General features: G+C 42.2%; 2 protein-coding genes across 4 annotated transcripts in view; one reads left to right on the plus strand and one right to left on the minus strand.

Annotated features, from left to right (window-relative positions):
• The window catches only part of nr1h5 (nuclear receptor subfamily 1, group H, member 5), a 25220-nt gene extending 9379 nt beyond the window's left edge, over positions 1–15841 (plus strand). Inside the window, exons 3-11 of the mRNA XM_063208700.1 lie at positions 1723–2073; positions 2519–2659; positions 6202–6386; positions 6834–6929; positions 9341–9437; positions 10561–10677; positions 12330–12422; positions 12839–12952; positions 15056–15841. Of these exons, the coding sequence (XP_063064770.1) occupies positions 1723–2073; positions 2519–2659; positions 6202–6386; positions 6834–6929; positions 9341–9437; positions 10561–10677; positions 12330–12422; positions 12839–12952; positions 15056–15300 (1439 nt within the window). The 3' untranslated portion in view covers positions 15301–15841. The remainder of the gene's footprint in view (positions 1–1722; positions 2074–2518; positions 2660–6201; positions 6387–6833; positions 6930–9340; positions 9438–10560; positions 10678–12329; positions 12423–12838; positions 12953–15055) is intronic.
• Positions 15842–16520: 679 nt separating this feature from the next.
• Positions 16521–23710, minus strand: part of brpf3b (bromodomain and PHD finger containing, 3b) — a 28741-nt gene continuing 21551 nt past the window's right edge. For all 3 annotated transcript variants that reach the window (XM_063208702.1, XM_063208701.1, XM_063208703.1), the window contains exons 13-14: positions 19331–19485; positions 16521–18094 (exon numbers count right to left, since the gene is read on the minus strand). In XM_063208702.1, coding sequence (XP_063064772.1) covers positions 17911–18094; positions 19331–19485 — 339 coding nt within the window. In that variant the 3' untranslated portion in view covers positions 16521–17910. The remainder of the gene's footprint in view (positions 18095–19330; positions 19486–23710) is intronic.

The raw sequence follows: 23710 nt of genomic DNA on the forward strand, positions 1-23710 counted from the left end.
GGAGGGGAGATGAGAGGAGAGGAGAGGAGAGGTAGAGAAGAGAAGAGAAGAGAAGAGAAGAGAAGAGAGATGAAGAAAAGAGAAGAGAAGAGAAGAGAAGAGAAGAGGAGAGGAGAGGAGAGGAGAGGAGAGGAGAGGAGAGGAGAGGGAGAGAAGAGGAGAGGTAGAGAAGAGGAGAGGAGAAGAGAGGAGAGGTAGAGAAGAGGAGAGGAGAGGAGAGGTAGAGAAGAGGAGAGGTAGAGAAGAGGAGAGGAGAAGAGAGGAGAGGTAGAGAAGAGGAGAGGTAGAGAAGATGTATGTAATGTACCACTAGGGAGTGTGCACTGATTAATGTGAAGATGAAAAGGGGACTGAGGGACAAGTGTAGCTGAGGGACAAAAAACTGAGAGAGGAACAGAGAAAGAATGAGTGTATGTATGAGAGAATAGAAAACAAAGAAAATCATTAGGCTCGAGACATAACACACTTCCACCATGGTCTACATATCTTGTGCTCATGATGTCACATGTCATAGCCTTGTAATGCGCACAGCTCCACAACTGGAGCGCTTTACTATACATTGAAAATACTACCATAAAACTACACAACTGTGTCATTACAAAGTCTTTAGTAAGTCATTACTACTTGGTCATGGTCATTGCCATCTTGGTAACAGTAAACCGGCGGTATGTCTTCATGCATTAAACCTCTGAATGACACCTTCCCTGGGTATGCAGATGCTCCTTAGAAGTGGGTCCAGTGGTGACATGTGTTCCCCCAGTGGAGATGTGGCCCTCAGATCGCAGCGCTCTCTCTCTCTCTCTCTCTCTCTCTCTCTCTCTCTCTCTCTCTCTCTCTCTCTCTCTCTCTCTCTCCAAGCCCTCCGTCCCCTGAGACGCCTGTCACGGCCCAGTCAATTCACATTATCCTGGTCCATAGCACGCACGCACGCACGCACGCACGCACGCACGCACGCACGAATGGCCGAGTAGCAGACGAGTCCACACATAAACATGTACTTTATGTATGCACATACATATACACACGTGAGCGTGCACAAGCTGTACACGCATACACACACACACACACACACACACATACACTCACTTGTTGGACCGACCAGAAAAGAGACAGAAAAGTGAGGAAATATGAAAGAAGGAAAAATGAAACCATAAACAACCCTGCTAACCTCTCAGCTGCATCCTGTTTCCAAAGTCAAATTTAGTTCACAAGGTCCCCTTCTCCACTGTTTTTTTATGAGGTCCCAGAAGGACCATAGCCCACGTTAACTTAGCCATGAATCACGCAAAGGGGGCTCCAGACAAGGACCGGCATTCCTCAAGTGCACTTTTGATTCTAAACCAGTGTGACTGTTGATAATAGCATTTGGTGTCCTCGCCCCCCTCAACGGTCCGAGCCTTCAAGTCCAGTTTTCCACCTCTCTTTCTCTTTCTTTTACTCCCGCCAATTCCCCTAACCATTGGGTTTTTTGGTTTCTTTTTGTCTCCTGTCCTTTCCTCTCCCTTCTTCTCCTCTTCTGGTCAGTCCTCTCTACTCCTCTCCCCTGGCCTGTCCTCTCTTTTCATCTCCTCTCCTCTCCTCTGCTCTCCCCACATTTCTTTCCTGCCCCTCCATTGCTCTGCTCTCCTCTTCTCAACCTTCTTTATCTTTCCTCTCGTCTCACCCCTACTCCTCCCCCTACCTCCCTCTCTCCTCCTCTCCTCTCCTCTCATCTCCCTGCAGATGTTCTGGTAGACCCGTACTCTTTCCAGGAGTCTGAGTTCCAGGCCTTTCCCTTCAGCCAGCAGCAGTACAACCCCGTCAACGTCCAGTTCTCTGTCTACGGACCCCCGGCCACGCAACCGTGTAGCATCCCTTACCCGTGCGGAGCCCAGGGCCCAGACTTCCACTATGACCCAGACCTGGAGGAGGTGCCTGCCCAGGGACGGGCCATGCTGGCTGGGCACCCACTGATGAAGAGGCCCCGGCTGGGTCCTGGTGGCCGGGTCAGGGGCCAGGATGAGCTGTGTGTGGTGTGTGGAGACAAGGCCTCGGGGTACCACTACAACGCCCTGACTTGTGAGGGGTGCAAAGGTCAGACAGGAAGACAAATGTTTGATGACAGTAATCTGATGGCATCTTATGCTGGATTTAGCAAAATACTGCTTTGAAGAAAAAAAAATGTCCTTCTACACTTTTACACAGTTACATGATTTTACACTTTCACATTTTTAAGGTGCAGATGTAATGATATAATGTTTTTATAAATTATGAAAACACATGATTAACTTCGTATAAGTCAATTGTTAATGATTGATCAATTAAACACACATGGCTAATTTTCAAACACTTTCATTAAGTTGTTATTGCCTCAATAAGCTGATCCGTGACATGCCTGTGTGTGTACGTATGTGTGTGTGTGTGTGTGTGTGTGTGTGTGTGTGTGTGTGTGTGTGTGTGTGTGTGTGTGTGTGTGTGTGTGTGTGTGTGTGTGTGTGTGTGTGTGTGTGTGTGTGTGTGCGTGCACATGTGTGTGTAGGTTTCTTCAGGCGCAGCGTGACTAAGAAGGCGGTGTACCGCTGCAAGAGTGGTGGGGCTTGTGAGATGGACATGTACATGAGGAGGAAGTGCCAGGACTGCCGACTCAGGAAGTGCAGAGCAGTGGGCATGCTGGCCGAGTGTAAGTAGCCTATGGTGCAGAGCAATGGACATGCTCATGGGGTCCCATGGTAGTGCAGAGCATGGTGGTTCATTAGCCAGTGCAGAGCAGTGGACATGCTCACTGAGTGTAGGTGGTATCATGGGGTCCCATGGTAGTGCAGAGCACTGGGCATGCTGGCCGAGTGTAAGTAGTCTATGGTGTCCCATGTTAGCTCATTATATCCCCGAAACGCGGAGCGTCGGGGATGTAATGGTTTTGCGTGCACCGCCGCCGCCGCCGCCGCGTCCGCCGCGTCCGCCGCCGCCGCGTCCGCCGCCGCCGCCGCCGCCGCCGCCGCCGCGTCACGTTTTTCGTGTTAACGCGATAACTTTTGAACGGATGTTTGGATTTGTCCCAGATTTGGTGTGTTAATGCTCTAGGGCAGGTTCATGAACTGATTCCAGTTTGGAGGTCAACACTTTCAAGATGGCTGAATTCAAGATGGCCGAATTTTTGTGTGGCCCATAACTTCTGACTGGGTGGATGGATTTCTCCCAGATTTGGTGTGTTAATGCTCTAGGGCAGGTTCATGAACTGATTCGAGTTTGGAGGTCAACACTTTCAAGATGGCTGAATTCAAGATGGCCGAATTTTTGTCTGGCCCATAACTTCTGACCGGGTGGATGGATTTCTCCCAGATTTGGTGTGTTAATGCTCTAGGGCAGGTTCATGAACTGATTCGAGTTTGGAGGTCAACACTTTCAAGATGGCTGAATTCAAGATGGCCGAATTTTTGTCTGGCCCATAACTTCTGACCGGGTGGATGGATTTCTCCCAGATTTGGTGTGTTCATGCTCTAGGGCAGGTTCATGAACTGATTCGAGTTTGGAGGTCAACACTTTCAAGATGGCTGAATTCAAGATGGCCGAATTTTTGTCTGGCCCATAACTTCTGACCGGGTGGATGGATTTCTCCCAGATTTGGTGTGTTCATGCTCTAGGGCAGGTTCATGAACTGATTCGAGTTTGGAGGTCAACACTTTCAAGATGGCTGAATTCAAGATGGCCGATTTTTTGTCTGGCCCATAACTTCTGACTGGGTGGATGGATTTCTCCCAGATTTGGTGTGTTCATGCTCTAGGGCAGGTTCATGAACTGATTCGAGTTTGGAGGTCAACACTTTCAAGATGGCTGAATTCAAGATGGCCGAATTTTTGTCTGGCCCATAACTTCTGACTGGGTGGATGGATTTCTCCCAGATTTGGTGTGTTAATGCTCTAGGGTAGGTTCATGAACTTATTCGAGTTTGGAGGCCAACACTTTCAAGATGGCTGAATTCAAGATGGCCGAATTTTTGTTTGACTCATAACTTTTGACCAGTCGGATGGATTTGTCCCAGATTTGGTGTGTTAATGCTCTAGGGTAGGTTCATTAACTGATTTGAGTTTGGAGCTCAACAGTTTCAAAATGGCGGCATTTTTATTTGGCCATTAACTTCTGACTGGGTGGATTGATTTGCCCTGTACTACCTTATTTTAACAGTTCAACATTTCAGTGAATCTACCATATTAGGTACTTGATATTTGATACCATGTAATACTAGTGTAATACCAGTGTAACAATATGCAATACCAGGTACAGTGTAATAACCAGTGTACAATATTTAATACCATGTAATACTAGTGTAATACCAGTGTAACAATATGCAATACCAAGTAATACCACTTACACAAAAATACATGATGTAGTACAAAATTGGTACATGGTGTTACACTGATATTATATTGTTACAATGGTTATTACACTGTACCTAATGTGGTATATTCACTGTAAACCATTAAAACAGTGTTACCATTTGCCCCATTTTTTTCCTTCATTTTCACAATAGTCATTTGGTTTTAAGCCTATGCACGTCATTGATCTATGTATAGATATTAAATATATTTCTTTAATATTTTGTATTTATCATATACGTTTATGAAAAGGTGGACGGGAGTGGTAGGAATGATGGGGGACTGGAAGCGTTGCGTTTCGGGGATATACCTTAAGCAGTCGAAGGCGACTGCACAGGCAGTCTAGTTAGCCAATGCAGAGCAATGGACATGTTTGCCGAGCGTAAGTAGTCTGGGAACCATATTAGTTAATTACTGTAACTAGTTAGTGCAGAGCAGAGGGCATGCTTACAGAGTAGAATATGGTTGGGAAGGACCACTAATCCGTTGGTTAATTAGTTAGTTCATACAGTATGTGTAATGATGTGGGTAATGTCTTGTGTGTAATGTCTTCTGTATTTGTGTATGTACTATGTATGCTACTTGCCACACCTTCATTTCCCCCTGGGATCAACGAATGATACTCTTCTCTACTCTACAGCCCTCACAGAGCCGCTAATATGTTAGTTAAAGGAGAACTTCTGCCAATTTCAATATGCTGTTTTATTGCTTCCGCTACCCTTGACTTGTCAGTACTCGGTGATCCTGCATTTTTCGACTCAGCCCTTTCCGAGCTCTGAGCTATTCTAATGGGGGCAGACTTTGTTTACATTATAAACTTTCTTAACATAGGCCTATTCCAAATATTATCCCAGAAGGTATCACAGTTTGCTAGTTGTCTACTGATGTTGCATAACCTTTTGGTTGAATAAATCAAGATGTTTTTTTTTAAATGTAAACAAACGCCTGCCCCCATTACAATGACTAGGATCTCGGAAAAGGCTGAAGAAAAAAACTAAAAACTCAGGTACTGAAAAGTCCAGGGTAGTGTGAGCTTTACAAAGGCATGTAGAAATTGGCAGTGGCAGTTTGCTAATTAGTCAGTGGCATAGGTCTTTCATTTCAATTTATTGGATTTACAGCAATTAGATCCTTGGCATTGTATGGTAGTCAGAAATGAGACCTTTGAACTGTAGAGTGTTTCGGTCTCGTTTTGTGGTGGCTATTTACACAAATTCATGGGATTTATTCATTTCCAGGAGCTATTCAGCTCTTTTATACTTCCCATTTTATTCATGGTCTGGCCTCTTCATTCTTGAATAACAGATGGACACAATACATTTGCAAATAAATGTTCATAGTAGATCTTTGGATAGACCCAAGTGTTTTTCCTTGTCCAAGCACATAACAACCAAAAAAAAAAAACCCTTTTGCTCATCAGAAACACAAGCTTTGTGCCTTGTGAGGGCCCATTAGTTAAACATGCCATCTGTGGTTTACATGAGACAAACCTGCTACAGTCACTGTATGTGTGCAATAAACAATTGACTGTATATCTGCATGGTATCACAAATAAGCAATGATGTCGTCATGTTTTGTGATGCTTTTCGTGCTATATTTATAAATGTTTCCCTTCAAATGTTTTTGCAATATATTTCATTACTTTTTTACAGCATACTGAATGACAATGGAGTATTATGTTCTACATTGATTAATGTATTGATATTATGTGGGAAATTGGCTATATTATATTATATTATATTATATTATATTATATTATATTATATTATAATAACATATTATAATATAATATACACGGACATTACAATACATTAGTGTTGATTAGCGTTTGTGTCTGTCTATGCCGCAGGCCTGCTGACGGAGGTGCAGTGCCAGTCTAAACGCCTGAAGAAGGGCAGCAAGCACAAAGACAGAGGAGGAGGAGCAGGAGGAGGAGGAGGAGGAGGGGGAGGTCTTGGCTGCAGCCCCTCAGTAGAGGATGAAGACAGCACTGAGGGACGCACCGTCTCCTCCACCAGCAGACTAGCACCACGGGTACACGGACACACCATTTGTCTATTGTCATTTGTCCATTTGTGCGTGTGTGTGCAATCCTATGCGTCTTCTTCATAGTTGTGCTTTCACACAGTATACTGTATGGGCCACTCTATGTTGCTTTCACACTGATGCACGCATGCACACTCAGGAGGAGGGAGAAAAAAAAGCGTGCAACACCCGTGTTTGTTCATGTCACACCCACACACATACAGTATACAGTATGTGCACATACACACACACACACACACACACACACACACACACACACACACACACACACACACACACACACACACACACACACACACACACACACACACACACACACACACACACACACACACACACACTTCCTCTGGAGCTATTCCGAGTTTGCTGTGCCACCAGGACTATAATCATGATGTTTGCCGCTGTGAATAACTGCTGAAGGCCCTGTCTTTGTAGGTCCCCCCTGGGTTGTCAAGGGATCAGAAGTGTATACTAGACAGAATTGTGGAGTCCCATCGGCGATATAGGATGCAGGATAACGTGCAATATAGGGTAAGTGACTATACACTATTTCTGCAGTAGGACTTCCATGTACATGATAATTTAGGTGTCCACAGAAATAAAATAAAAAAGCCACTGAGAAATCTAATACACAGTAAAAAAAGAAATGTTGTTTTTACGGAAAATTGCTGGCAGCAGTGGTTGCCAAAGTCTACCTTTAAAAAAATAACGGTATATTTCCTTTTTACATTTTACGGTAAGATTATGGCAGCAGTGGTTGCCAAAGCCTACCGTTAAATAAATAACGGTATTATTATTTTTTACATTTTACGGTAAAATTATGGAAGCAGTGGTTGCCAAAACAGATTGGACAGATTATATTCAGGTGAGTTCAATTATAGAGTTACAATCAGACAACTGATTGGACTGATTATACTCAGGTGAGTCCAATTATAGAGTTGCTATCACAGACAACTGATTAGACTGATTCTACTCATTGGAGTCCAATAAACATCAACTTAATTAGATACCTAAATATATGCCCAATTGCCAGATTGTCTAGTGCAGGCAGGTGGACCAGTCTAGTATCATCAATGAAGGGTATGCAAAACCATTCTTTTTTTAAAAAAAGGCCTGAAAATAATCTTAAGGAAAATGAAGGCCAAAGCTAGCGGGGCAAGCAAGCTAACAAACAAGCTAGTTAGCAAGCCACCATGCAGCCACCCTTACAACGTGACCTGCTAGCCGGGCCGGCGAGGTGAGGGCAGGCCAGCAGCCGGCCAGCCGGCCTTACAGCCAGCCAGCCAGCCAGCTAGCTAGCAAGCCACCATGCAGCCACCCTTACAACGTGACCTGCTAGCCGGGCCGGCGAGGTGAGGGCAGGCCAGCAGCCGGCCAGCCAGCTAGCTAGCTAGCAACCAGTGAGCAGTACAATGCAACAGTCCCTGTTTAAATACATGTTCAAGTGAACCATGTGACCCGAGTGATGAAGCATTTGGCAGGTGCAGGCAGTAAGTTAATCATTGCATGACAGCCCTTAGCACTCAGGTGAGGGCAGGAATTGATTGATAGATTGATTTGGATGGGGTAGAATGACAGACTGTTGCCATTTGCAGTCCTTAACTGTTGCACAGTTTATTCAGTTGCCAGCTTCATTGTTGTCAAATCTACAACGTGGAGGCACCTGGAGCCAAGCAGACAGGCAATATGTTTTCTGTGGAGTAATTAATATTCAATTCATTATAACCTCCATTGCTTTCTGTTGGGTAGGAGGAATGCAAAAAAAGATATTCTGAATTTTGAAGAGGTTTACCGTGTCAATTTGCCTCTCAATCGAAAACTCTGATGGCAAAGCCTCAAAGTCCAATAAGGGAAAAAATTATTGCGGTGGAGAATTTTTCGCAGGATGAACTACAACACATGCAGAGGGTTGTACTCTAAGTTAATACTCATTGATGGCTACTAATCAAATAGCGTGTTGACATCAAACTCTGCCTGTTACATCCAGCCTATCAGTGGTTTGACAAGTTACACCTGGAACAAGTGCAATCACAAGAGATCTATTGGACTAAAAGAGGACAAAAAGCCTAACACGACCAGAAAGAGCACCTACTTTTTGTAGTATACACAATGTGAAGAAAAGCAGAGCAGAGTTCTTTGTCTGTTGGTTCACAATTTGGTTCACTAACAGAGGATTGAGTTTGGTTCACTTATAAGGGACTCAACAAAAATGGCTGCTCATGTTGCCAAAACATTTGAAAATTGGGGAGGCATGTTTTTCATAACTCTCAAGGGAGTTAAACATTAACTCTCTAGCTCTCTTAGCTCAACAACTCGGATCCAGAGGAGTCAAATAACACTCTGTAGTGTTGCTGCAACTCTTGATGTTTAGATTTTGGCTGAACACCAGTCTAACTCTGATCAATCGAACTCTGGCAAATTTGCTGTGTACATATGTGTACACCAGTGAAAAATAAAGTCATGTACCGTTTCTTGACTACTTCATCTTCACTTAACGGTATTTTCCAATATTTTCTTTTCAGTGAACAGTTCAGTATTTTCTACATATTGACACCAGTGAAAAATAAAGTTATGTACCGTTTCTTGACTACTTCATCTCACTTAACGGTATTTTCCAATATCTTCGTTTACAGAGAACAGTCCAGTATTTTCTACATATGACACCTGTCAAAAATAAAGTTATGTAGCGCTTTTTGACTAAATAGTGGCTTGCCATATTTAGTACAGAGATAGACTGTTTTACATTTTACGGTCACTGACTGTTGCAATTTGACAGTTTTTTGCCGTAATTTCAACAGGCATTTTTTACAGTGTATGCATTATTGGGCAGCCTGTGTTGCAATTACACCATTTCAGCATGGACTTCTCAATTCTACTCTTGTCTGACAGTTGTGAAGCGGCCCGTGCATGTGTACTGTACTGTACTGTATGTTTGTCTACAGGTGTCAGAGTGGCTGGTGGAGGGACATGGGGACAAAATAAGCGACCTGACCTCCTCCCAGTGTCAGAGGCTGCTCCACTTCCTCAAAAGTGTGCCTGGTGAGTTAGGATGGATGGATTAGGACTCCATGGGCCCCTGGGTCAGACAACAAGAAAGGCCCCCCTTAATAGGTGTAGCTAGTATACAAAACGATTTATGGTTTTACGCCAGGTGTGAGAGTCTATGTTGACCGGAAGTGGGGAGTTGTCCCCTGAGAACATTTGAAAAAAACACTTGTTAAAAGTGGGATTTTAATGCAATATGAGAAGGCAAGTAGGCCCAGTAGGCCAGTGCAGTATTCTGTCCCTGCTCTGAGGCATTTATTACTGCATGTTGTGCATCAGCCTCCCCTTCTCATTGTCAGAAGTTGCGTTGAACATGACAGATTTTTAAATGATAAAATCCTACTCCATATATCAGTACTATTAAAAGACAGTGAAATGTTTCATTTCATTCATTTGCTACTTTTTACGCTCTCTAGAACTTTAAAAATGCAAATGTAGTGTATGTCACGGACAAACTGAATGTAACACACCACATGCTATGGCTAACACCACATACAATGAAAAGTATTGCGACAACCAACCGCGGTAGCAGTGTGACAACCAACCCCAACTCATGTGTTTAATTCTTTCAGAGTCTATCTCCCACATGGATAGCTAAGAAAAAAACCAAATGGTAGCTTACTCTTTAAATTTTCAAATGGCCATACTGATTTTGATGTCAGCCAAAATGAGTGAGTGCAATGAGTGGGAAGAAAAACATTAGACTTCTAAAAAAATTCATTTTCATGTGAAAAACGCATGTTGTCTCACCTCATGGATATAATGTTTTTACCTCCAATATCAACTTAGATGTCCTCTGACACTAATTACAAACATTTCTGTCAACGGTTTTGATCAGCGACCTTCAGAGGCTGAGATATGACGAGTGTGACAACCATAACTTGTGACAACCAACCGCTCTCCCCTAATCGTCTTGCCATAGTTGAAATTACTGCAAACTGAAACTGCAAAATTTTACACTGACTTTTTGACTTCATTCTTAGAGTAATTTGACTCTCCACAGTGTTGTAAATACTGGTGTTAGACTGTATAAGTTTACTCTAGAATATTTATTTTTTAAAACTGTGCAGTGCTAATGTTGATGTGTGCTATGCTAATGCTAATGTGTGTTGCTAAGGGTTTGAGTTCCTGGACTGTGTGGACCAGAGCACTCTCCTCTCGGGGGCATCTGTAGAAGTCATGTTCCTACTCTCCTCACAGCAGTTCACAGAGAACCCTTCTGCCTTTAACACAGGTAGGCTAGCCTACCTCACAGTCTCTGTCATGTATTTAGTAATAACTCATTTCCTACATTTCACAGAAAACCCTTCTGCCTTTAACACAGGTACCCCACAGTCTCATTTACTGTTTGTATTTAGCAATAGCTCATTTACAGTTCCCACAGAACCTCTGGGCTAGTAACACAGGTAGGCTATGGTGTCATGTATATGTGTATTAATTGATAACTCATTCGCATCTGCCTCTTAGGGGCAACTGGCCCACTAGGAAAGTGATTTGTTTGCCAGATTACCAGTCGAGGCCTGCTTGCTACAGCTTTATGGCAAAGGCCAAGGTGGCTGATGATGTGCAAATATGTCTAACCTACTTAATTATACAAATTGATATCACCTCACAGTGGATTCTTCCGATTTTGTTAAATTATTTAAATAAACTACAGTATATGTTTTACTCTTGCTTGGTTAGGTTCATCCTAACATTCTCAGCAACAACTCCAAGCCAGTAGCCTGGGAACTCCCATACTGCCTTTAGTTCTACACAATCGTTTCGATCTGAAAGACAGTATGGCGAGGATGACTCATAACGTCCAAGATCATGGGATCTGTGTCATAATGGCCAAGCATTCCGACCTTTACAGTTTCTCTGCCCAATCAGAGAGCAGGGCAGTGTGTCATAATAGCCAAGTATTCCGGCCCCTATGGAATTTACAATAGGCAACTCCCCAGACCTAATCTCACTTGTGATTAGGTCTGGTGTTAACCAGGCAACCAAGCCAGTACTATATGGATTAAATTATTTTTTGTTTTTACTGGATTATCTAAGAAGCATAGTCATTACTTATACATTGATGACCAACTAGGCCTATTAATCATTATATGGGCGTTAGTTGTACCACCTGATGTCTGTTTCTAAAAAAACATCATTGACCCATTTATGACACCCTGACGATGGGGTTGGAACTGTTGGATTCAGTCAGGCTTTGCACTGCAGTTCTCTGTTTCACCCCTGCAGTATATGTTGTGGTCCCAGCCCCACCCAATGGAATCCATGACTGCCGCCTATAGTCCGACTGTTGGTTATACTGGCAGAACTATTTAATAGACCCCAGTGAACCACATAAGGGCTTGGGCCTCGCAAAAGGACACCAGAAAAATGACAAAAAAAAGACAATCGGAGTGATACAGTGTCCTCTGCTCTGCGCAACAACATCAGTCAAGACACCATGGTGAAAGCTTGTGGCATTGGGCTGGAATTAGATCCAGAGGATTTGAGGACTGAGGTCAAACTTATTGATTCACTTAACATTTCATTTTTGGTCTTTTAAAGAAACGTTTTGTTGCGTTAAATCAAAATACTGTCAAACTTGTCACCACATGGAGCAGTGTTATGCATGGCTACAAGGACCTTTGTGTGAAGTGTTTTTAAGAAAATGTTGTGTGTCACTCCCCCCAGTGGACTGTGGATGTTTTAACATAACTATGAAAAAAAACAAAGGGAAGGCCCTCTGGGGTTCATGCAAATTATGAAAATATTTGTAACAAAGACACAGTCACACATTTATTAATGTTGTGCTTTTTATGAAATGCTTTATGTGATGTTTTTACTTAGTTGAAATACATACATTAGTATTTGTACTAGTCATGTATTCTAAGCCCGTTTTCTTCACAGCACTTTATCCAGTCAACATGAGCATCTCAAATCCTAGTTGGATGAAAGCCATAGAGTTGAAGAACAGCAATAACCATACCGAGGACATTTCAGGTATGAAAAGCTTTCAATAATCCAACTGATTTACAGCTGCACAACAAAATTAGGTCAGAAGAAAGGTCCAGACTGTTGATTACATGTTGCCCTACATATGATGTTAGTGTGGCATATGCATAACCTTGCTGTTATATCCATCTATAACTAGCATTCTTTCTCAATTCTCGTTAATGATTTGTATTACAGAGGTCCATAATCCCTGTGCCTTTCATGGAACCCAAGGTCGCTTTACAAAAAGGGCATGAGGCTAAAGGAATTGAGGATAGGGGAGGAGGGGAGGGTTTAGGAGCACACTAGCCTCAGTGAAGAGCACTGAAGCATTGATGTTCACATCTATACACGTGTATCACATTAATTTGTGCTTGTGTTGCATACAAGTATTTGCTTGTTTGTTTGTCTGTGTGTGTGAGCAGGGTCAGGTGAGGATCTGCTCTCCCCAGTGCTAAACTTCTTCCACAGCATGGCCTCTCTAGCAGTGACGGAGGCGGAGTACGCACTACTCACCGCCACAGCCATCCTCTGCTCAGGTCAGCTGATTTTTGCACTTTTGTTTGCACAATTTTTAAACATTAAAAAACCCCAAAAAACCCTGTTTAATGTATTAACGGTCTAGAATACCCCTGTCCTCATGTTGTATGAATACATACAGTAAAAAAGGGATATCTTTTAAAAGCAGAGATTTATAAAACTCTGTTCACTTTTATATGAGGCCAAAACCCATGCGTTTTCAAAAATATCCATATAAGTGTAAACATCATCTTAGTGTAGGCCGCGCCCTCCTAGTGACGCAACATTTTCAGCATTGCTTCTAGTCAGGCAAGGAGCAATACAAGTATCGTTTTTCTAAAGACTAGAATATAATGTGGATTTCAGAATTGTGGACGGTTGTAGAACACACTCTCTAAATCAATAGTATGCAACGTTTTTAAGTTAAAATAAGATAAATCAGTTGCTGCATGATGACTACAAAACATTTCAGTAACATTACAATGATGTCCCTCTGTGGTGGGCTTTCACTAGATGATGTTGCTATGATAAAGGGGCTTGTGTGACTTCATGGTCTGTTGCTTGATAGGTACACAGTGAAGTGGCTAGTGAATATTTGACATGGCCAGTAGGGGGGAGTCTTGTCAGAAAAAAAACAACCAACATTTACATAGTGCCACTTTAAATGCATTTCCAGCAAGCTGTGCATGTGTTCGTTGCAGAAGAGCGAGTGCTCAGCGCAGCCATCCTGCCACAAACTGCACGTGACCGCACCCCTGTCCCTGCAGCACCTGGTGTTTTAGTGATGTGGTTGGAGTGCGCAGTTAAAACCTCACACCGCCTCTCAGCCTCATACAGTGGTGGTGGTGGTGGGGTGACTGTTGATGCTGACTGTGAAAGTTGTGTGTTGCTCTCTTGTTTGTGCAGGAAATAACAGTTTCAAATGATCTCATTTGTACAAGCAAAGTGGTCTTTTTCCCCACCCCCAACGAAAGAGGTCATGTTTTGCCAGCATTTAGCTTTCTGTTATGAGGATATCTTAGTTGTGATTATATCACTCTGAAGTTTTGGCACGCTAGAGGTGAGTGATGATTATTGGTTTATTCAGGGTTTTTGGGTTTTTTTTCCGCCCAAGTTTTTCCCCCCAACATGCAATACTATTTAAACTAAAAGTACAGACACATGAAACTGTCCTTCTCAGTGGTTGCTCAATTCCTGCTGCAAGAGTCTCATTACAAGCATGCATCTTTATATGTATGGAAGTGTCCAAATAGATACATGCATACTGCATTTGTGGTACGGCAAGTCCAGTTTAGCCAGTGGCATGTGGCGTCAACAGCTTAGGGTTCCCACTCTTAGTCAGATATACAATTCCATGATTTTCCATGACTTTCCAGACCCAAAAGACAGAAATTCCATGACCACTTCCGTAAAAAGAAATGATGTTGAAAAGTTTTTGAAAGTGTGAAAATGATTATCTTCACTCCTAGTGCTGTTCTTTGTCTATATGAAGGTTTACACAAACAGACAGAGAACGTAATTGTAAATATCAGAAATTACCACCCTTCTCGGCTGAAAGCCCTGTAAGCTCAAGGTAAATTAAAAAATAAAAACAATTAAAAAATTTGCAATCGTTTATTTGGCGAAGAAAATGCACGTGCACAACTCGTACACAATGTCAACACTGCCCTCAATGCACAGTGCAAATGAGCCAGCATTTGCCAGGCATGTTTTCCAATTGACAACGCAGAGCCACCGCCACACTTCAGTGGGATCATAGCATTCTAGAAAGTTGCACATTACTGCACGAAAACAAAACCATCTCTGGCAAAGCGTTGTGGTATAACCAGTAAGAAACAATGCTATACATATATGCTTTTTACTCTAGTTTGCTATGGTAGGGGGCCTATTTCCTACTTTCCTAGTAATTATTTCCCCTCGCTGGTCAGTATGGCAATACTTACGCACTTGTGAAACTTATGCACATCCCAGGAAAGGGTGCAGGACAAAGGCCGACTGCATCGAAACTTAATCCTGCCATGGAATGAAAGAAAAAAAACAAAGAAAAGAGGATTTTAAGTTTGCGGACTCCTCACTCCAATACTCACCCCATCTCATGTGTGTCTTCCCCCATGTGTGAGCAGACAGGCCGCTGCTGCGGGCGGTGGAGCGGGTGGAGAGCCTCCAGGAGCAGGTGCTAGACCTCCTGTCCCGCCTCTGCTCCAACCAGAGCCCAGGTCCTAGCCCCGGGCGTGAGCGCGAGCCCCGACCCCGCCGCTTCGCACGGCTCCTGGGGAGGCTGACGGAGCTGAGGACCCTCTGCCACAACCACCTGACCATGCTGCACCAACACCAGCAGGCCTGGCACAACACCACCATGCACCACTGAGGAGGGGGGAGAGAGAGAGAGAGAGAGAGAGAGAGAGAGAGAGAGAGAGAGAGAGAGAGAGAGAGAGAGAGAGAGAGAGAGAGAGAGAGAGAGAGAGAGAGAAGGGCACGAGGGAGAGAGAAATACAAACATAAAAATAGAAAGGGGACAGGAAGAAAGGAGAGACAGGGAAAAGAAAATGCAAACAGGGACAAGGCCAGGGTCACACAAAAAGAGGGAAAGAGACTGAAAAACAAAAAGAATGGGAGAGACAGTACCTGGGATGGGGTAAACAGAAGGAAAGAGACAAAAAAGAATGGGTGATAAGGTCAGGGAAACAGAAAATGGTTTGTTTAGGAGTAATTGGGGGAAAAAATAGAGAATCTTTCCTGTTTTCTTCTGAATAACAACTAGGTTCTTTGTGTGTACTGTAAATAGCAAAAATCCACATCCATTTCAAACATATTCTTTTGAGTATAATATTAAGTGTTCTTAACAGGCAGTTTAGCAGGCATGTTTTTTATTTTATTTTGTTGAGTATGCAAAAATAAAAGTTATTTTTAAAAACTATTGTCATGTTCTTAAAAACTCTCTTGAACTTCTGCCCGTCACTTCAAAGAACTTCATGGGGAATGTGGCTGAAAGCGCAGTGCCATGGTTAACCAGTAACCCAATCTAAAATCCAGTGTTATTACTTATTAATTTGGACGGGATTGAGGCTAATTTGTCAGAGGGTGTTCCCATGCAGCTTAAATCCTCAACTGGGGTGAATTTCTCAAAACCAAAGCTGCTTACTACATTAGCTACTTTGTTTTCAATGCATTTTTCTGTTGGCAACTACCGAAGTTGCTAACAGGCTAACAACTTCTCTTTTGAGAAACTCACCCCTGAGAAACAATCTTCTGTGACACACAGTATGTTATGTTCAATGGAACATTTTACACATTGAGAAGACTTCATCACACAGGAAATATGTGTGAAGATAGTGAGAGGACCGTCTGACACATATAGTGTTAAGTCTGTTTGTTTTATCAGTAGGGGGGATAGGAATGATGCTGCTTAATACATTCATAGTAGAAGTTGCACAAAACGCAACGCTCTTAGTTTCTCAAACAAGGAAAAGAAACAAATACTGAATAAAAAAGTGACGGAATCAGAAAAACGTACCGTCTCAGGAGTTTGGAATGTCCGGGCTAAATGACCAGAGAGTTAGAGCACCAGAAAGGACATGACCAAGGAAGTAGTTTCAATATAACATTTATTTCCCTCAACATGAGAAAATACTGTTTGACCGGTTATTTGGCAAGTAGGTAAAATCTGCTGTTTGTACAAGCATAAAATTGCTCCGAAGCTTCACTGTAGAAACAGGAACAAGAACTCTTTCTACAATAAATACATATCTCTATGTTTCTGGGGGTAGACTTTATAATGGATGTGGGGGGAAAACACACAATTGGAGACCCTACCATATTACTCTTTTAAAAAAAATCTTAGCATCACTACCTCACAACCTCTCACCTTGGTTGGTATGTCTTTATAACCCTATTCAATAGTTTATCTTAAATAACAATTTTTATTTCAAATCTTTCAAAAAACCAATATATAATTTCATTTCTCTATTTCTCTTTTTTTTAAACGGTCCATAAATAAATTACATTTCTGTGTATCAAAAAAGGAAAAGAGAGAGAATAGATATTTCGCCCATAGACTTGTGTGCGCGCTGGTGCAGATACACATACCAGGTGTACATGTAGAAATGTGCATATGCACACACAAACTGACAGACAAGCTAAAATACACTTTGTAGCAAATCAGTTAATTAAGATTCTTTACACATATGTACAATATCTCTTGACTTCTTCATACCTTCAGATGACTGAATTTGATTTGCAAAAAACGAGCGCAAAAATTAAATTAGATCTGATATGGTACAAACAGACGTATTTACATGAGTGTCTTTACAATATACAAAGTGGTTTCTCTTTTTTAGTGAAACGTCAAAAAGTAAAAAGCTAGAATAAGAAAATGGCAGTGATCCTTTCGATGTTCAGGCGATTCTCATTGTCCAAACTTTTCTTTAAAAAAACGGGGGCCATCTAGGACCAACAAAACAACAAACGGCTACTGCTCCACATTTCATTTCAGACCTGATCATCGTGCACCCCACAGACGTGAATGAATGCTCGAAGAAAAATGTCAAATAAAATAAAAGCAAGACGCAACCGTCCATAAAAAAACACCAGCATCCCCTATTATTTCAATCCAACCACCATGACTTTGGCTGAGTGGACAGTCCCTCATGACCACATAAGAATCCATTCAATTCAATCCATACGGGAAAAAAAGAGAAGAAAAAGAAAAACGGAGGGATGCAGTAAAGGCATGTTGGCAACATCATTCTCATCTTTCTTGATAGATTGTTTGTTTGAAACACTGGGAGCTGGGACCCATGGCAGCAGCTATGGCTAACGGTTTGTCTGTGGGAAGTAGAAGCACTACGCTCTGCTTCACTCTACTGTGCTGTGCTGCATTGTGTTCTGCTCCATTGTGCTGTGCTTCCGAGGGCATTCTAGAACTCTTAGAAGGTTTCCGAACGTCCTGAGCCTTCTAGAAGCCCTAGAGTGAGTTGTACTATAGGTAATTGGAGGCGACGAAGCCGTGATCTCCGCAGACGCGGCTCTGGTGCATCATGGCGCGGTCGTAGGCCATCTGGACGGACTTCCTGATGCTGGTCTTGCGGCCCTCCATCATGCGCAACTTGTCCGCCGTGTCGTCCACGCCCAGCGCCGTCAGCTTGTCACGCGGCAACCACTGCCTACAGACCAGGGAAAGAGAGAAACAGGGAAAAACATTAATGAGTAACAAACTATTCCAAGGAGGATGAGCTGAAACTCTCTAAACCAAGTGTGAGCAGAGTAGCCCATTAAAACACGCTGCTCCACCAGTAGAGAGCTGTAATAAGGCACTGACAAAACTTTACTAGCACTACACCACCATGACAGTGCACAGGGCCTTTAGTAATACATTATGATTTGGTCATTGCCATTCTGGTAACAGCTCATAATAACATAACAGGGGCCTTGCCTTACTGGGTTTAAAAAACCAAAAGAAAATGTGGGAAAAAAACCCTTTCAGCCTGGTGAGCTAGAGGACAGTTTCACTGTGTTTTGGAATTAAGTGAAACTTAAAACAGAGGCACATGGGGAATGGAATAAACCCTGGTAAGACATTTCTGCAGGTAGGAAGCAGTGTTATAGTTTGCATGGGTACATTTACACAGAAGCAGAACAACACCATCAAAACAAAGCCCTGCTTTTTTTTCCTCCACTGATACATCGGTCCTTCACAGCAGACTGATATACTTCTGGTTACACACAGTGGAATGGTTCAAGGACACTACTGGCATGTGATTGCAGCGCAGACATTTCAACAGTAATAAAAAGTAGCCAACATGGCCAGCCCAGCAAGCACCACCTGCAAGATCTTTTAGCCTTATATTATCCAATGACTACAGTCTGACTTGAGACTGATTTAGCTTACCCTAATGTACAGTAGCTAGCATTGTGGATGACTTTTACTATCTGGAATGCATGCACCCACGCCCCACACTACTCATCATTGCCCCACGCACGAATAGCATTACATTACATTACACTTAACGGACACTTTTATCACAACTTGCAGCTATTTTACAGGGTATTGGTTACAGTCCCAGGGGCAATGTGGAGTTAGGTGCCTTGCTCAAGAGCACCTCAGTCATGGATGGGGGGGAACAACGACTGGTAAGGTTGGGAACTGACCCTACAACCTTTTATTCTGCAGTCCAATTTTACCATTATTACACCATGGCTGCCCCAGCAATAAGACTGATTTGTAATCCTTACCCCACACCACACAATACAGCTGAGAGGTTTTTACAGTGGAACGGTATCTTAGCCCACACCACACTATTCTTCCCCTGCTTTCCTCTCACCATGTTATTGATATTTCCTACATGATGTGTGTGCTGTATGGTATGTGCAATGAGATGATGTATCCCTCCTCCTCTTACCATGTCCTCTTGTTGTCGAAGAAGAGCACCAGGTAGAGCCGCTCCCCGGCCTCCTCCTGCCGCGTCTCCCCCAGGTTCAGCACCTGCATGGGGGGCACGGGGATGGGCACCCCGTTATACAGCATGCCCTCCTGGGGCATGTCGGGGTCAATGATCTGCAGGGGAGACACAGAGGGGACAAATAGACAACAAAGACATTAAAAACAGCTTTATTTTCATCTGCCTTTGGTGATGGTTATCTACTATCTATAGGGCTTTTCTACAATGTGTGTTTTCTTCTCATTCTTTTCTCTTTGGCACATTGAATGACAGTCATGTATGATAATGGGCTATATAAATACTATTTCTACATTGCAAAAAGATATTAGGAGGGGGCATTAATTACTATAAGGGCCACGTTTGTTGAAAACAAGGCTCAACACGCACAACAGAGGGGTGATTCTCACGAAGCTAAAAAAAACAATGGCAATGACTTTTTAATGGTTAAGTATGACAGAGATTATTTTGATAATATACATGACTGTAGAGCAAGACGTGTACTTTCTGGCACACTAGTTCATTTTTAAAAATATTATTTTTATTTTCCACTTTTTATGCATTTTATAGGCAAATTCTCATTACCGAAATGTGTCCCGACCAAAATTTCTGGTCTTTGAATTGGGGTAAAACATAATAAAAAAATTAAAAATACATAAATGACACTACAAGAGTGTTAGTCTATGTCTGAAGTTTCATTAAGTGTTCCTTGTTGGCAATCTAAATAATGAACACTAATGAATATTTCAAGAAAAGATCGTGTCCCCAAGTTTTTCTTCTCATTACCGCAATATATTTCAGAACTACAATTAAAAGCCATCAGAATTTCAATATGAGCTGAAACTACCTCCAATTCATCTCTACTAACAGGAGATTCAAGATGGCTACATGATTAGTCAGCCTTATTGTTTGTGCCTGTAAAATGTCACAATTTGTCTCAAAAAATATGCAAATACGACAAAAGTGGTTCTCATTACCGAAATCAGTCAATATTTCGAAATGAAAAAGTTTTTTTCATTTTAAACTTGCTTGGTAATAGGGTATTCCTTTTCAGAATTCAACAATGGTCATGAATTAGCTATGTCATAATTACTCAAGTTACAGTTAGCATTACTGTGCTGAGCCATCTCATTACCGCAATACACATTCTCATTACCGCAATGTTTTAAGTACCTTTCGGTAATGAGGATTGTCAATTTCGGTAATGAGACTCTATGGTGATTTACATTTAGAATATATTTTCATGACATATATGTATTTCGCTTTTTATTTATTTACATTTTTAAACATGCAACTGCAACCTTAAATACAAATTATATTTTTGCAGTATAAATATTGTCACTATGTCACTTAATTATAGTTAAAGCACTTGATGAAAGTGTTAAGTGAAATTGCATCCATTTCAGGTTGAAATATGCAATTGTATTGAATCGATATTCGATATACAATATTGTAAGTAAACAAAGCAAAAGTAAATGCCTAACATATGCAATAGTTCCTTCATCTAATGGGGGTTGTCTGTAAAAGTGATCATCTCCCTATACATTACATAGGCTAAATCGAGTGGTCATATAGGTGTTGTTCATAGACCATTTTTCTGTTCTCATCCTTTCTGGCTAATGTTGTGGTAACATTTACATTTTGTCCCACCCTTGGAAGAACAATAATCGACTATGGGCCAGAAACCCTGTTGTGAGAGTTCACTGAGAGTAGCAAGTCACAACTTAATTCTTGCTCGCATGTCAACCCATGAATCAATATTCTGGCTGTTTCCACCCTTGAAATGTGGTCTTTTGATGCAAAAAATCTAAATCAAATTGCCTAGTGATGTCACCCAATGCAAAGGCAATTGCAAACAACGAAGCCAGCACTCGCAGTGAAGTTGTCAGATTGCGTAGATGGCAAAAAGGGACAAAGTTGGGAGACAAAATCGACTCACTTCAAGTCTATGTGCTTTTCCAGAAATTGACAGGGTTTTTTGCTTCCTGTGTTTGGTTGTCATACCCTCATTTGTAGTGGGTTTGAGTATTTATCCTTTTTTACTAACTTGACTTCCTTCCAAAATCTTTGTGGTGTCACAAAAGGCTTGGCATTTGAAATAGCAGTGAATAGGCCTTTTTAGCGAATTCAGTGTGAAGCAGTTTTTAGAATATTTCAATCGAAACTAGTAAGAAGAATCATTTGGAGGAATGCTGTAGTTGCCTTTACACTTTCCCAAATTAGAAACTGCTTATGCATGTTGTTTGCAGCCTTTAGCAAGGTTTCAGCCCCCATACTCCGATCCTTTAGCCATGCTCAAACACCCATGTACCCATCTTTTAGTCATGCTGTGGGTTCTTGATGTCCTGGGTAAGTGGAAAGGCAACTGGATCAAAACAGCCTCAAAATGCACTTTGCACTGATTTAGCTGAAAATGCCCATTCACAGCAATTCAAAATTCCAAGTCTATTGTGCCACCCTTTGTCAAGTATCAAACATGCTATAAAATGACATGGAAGTTAAGGTAGTGCAACGGAACAATACTGCAAGAGAAGAGCAGGATTTTGCAACGTTTTAATTCTGTGTTTCATGCACCCTATACTAATTATGGGCATGTCTGATATTGTCCCGAAAACCAAACATTTTTTCTTTTTCAAAAATGTGAGTGAAGTGAAAGCCCACTTGGGAAACTACAACTCCACAGCACACACATGAACACTGCACACAACAGAATGGCATTTATGCTCACCCGCATTTATGTCTCATCCCCAATAGCGCCCGAACGGGAGCAGTACTATGCTCAGGGTAAGCTTACCTCAGTCATGGAGGAGGATGGGGGAGATCACTGGTTAATTACTCCCTCCACCAACCTGGCGGGTCGGGAATCGGGAGTCTGATGACCTAACCCATGACTGCCATTGATGTGCAATGTGCAACACAGGCAGTTAAGTCTCTTTTCCATTGGGTTCCGCGTTCCGGTGCGGGCTTTATAAATATTCATGAAACTTGACGGGGGGTCGATGGTGCTGTCTCGCACGCGTTTCCATACAACAGAGACTAGAACTGGGCCGTATGATCAGCTGCTGCAACTAGTAGCGACAACACCGTGTTTTCACGCCATGGTGAATCTAAGCCCTAATCTAAACAATAGGACCTATAGGACTAAATATAACCAGCGATCTCCTTCTCTTAGACCCATAGACATGTGTTTGGGCTTGTTCGAAAGCTGCGAATCTTAGCTTTTCACATGTGTTTACGGAACGTTTTTATGTTCTTTCAATCCAAAGTTATATAACTTTAAGCGGCCGCTGTTTCAAGTGAAAAAATAGGGCTTTCCAATCATTTTTTTTTTTTACCTCGTCATTTTGTTTTCGAACAGACAGCGATCTCCTTAACCTAGACCTACAGACATGTGTTAGGGCTTGTTCGAAAGCTGAGATTCTTAGCTTTTTACAGGTTTTCACGGAACGTTTTTATGTTCTTTCAATCCAAAGTTACATAACTTTAAGCGGCCGCTGTTTCAAGCGAAAAAATAGCGCTTTCCAACCATTTTTTTTAATCTCGTCATTTTTTCCGAACAGCCAGCGATCACCTTAACCTAGACCTACAGACATGTGTTAGGGTTTGTTCAAAAGCTGATATTCTTAGCTTTTTACAGGTTTTTACGGCACGTGTTTATGTTCTTTAAATCCAAAGTTATTTAACTTTAACCGGTCGCCACTTCAAGTAAACAATGGCGTTGTTCTCCAGCCGGATAGAGGAAATCTTTTTTGTCACGGCTGTGTTCTTTGTTCCCTCGAATAAACCACAGTTGTCTTTTTCATTCGAAATTTTCATTTTTACATTTAATTTGAAAACAGCAAATTCGCCATCCCTCTGCAGGTTCGCATATGAAGATATGTGCAATGAAAAGGGCTACTTTAGTGTGCCCTATTTTGCATGGTGGTAAAAAAAAAACCCGACTTCTCACAAGGAGGAGGCGTGGAGCTTTGGAAATAGCGTGATTTTAAAATAATAGCCTAATAGGCTAATAATATAACTCCTTGGCCAAGGACTGGAGTTAGGCTACTTTAAAGAACATGATATTGCTTGAGCAAATTTTCTCTGTCTACTGTAAAAACTGCCGACAGAAAAGCGATGTTGATTTTTAAAGTGCGTGGGTGGGGATAGGTGTTTGCACATGCCGGTAAATCCTAACACAGGCAACATGTAGCCTAGTGGAACTCAGCTCCGCACGCCTCGAACCACGTCTTTCGTGATTCTATAATCGCCCCTGTTTGAGCCCTGTTTGAGCTGATGATGGGTGTGTATGGGTGGAGTAAATGCAAAAAGAAAACGAAACCACGCCCCAGCAGTGCGCAGCCC

This window comes from Engraulis encrasicolus, chromosome 10, assembly GCF_034702125.1.
Source record: "Engraulis encrasicolus isolate BLACKSEA-1 chromosome 10, IST_EnEncr_1.0, whole genome shotgun sequence".
Lineage (NCBI taxonomy): Eukaryota > Metazoa > Chordata > Actinopteri > Clupeiformes > Engraulidae > Engraulis > Engraulis encrasicolus.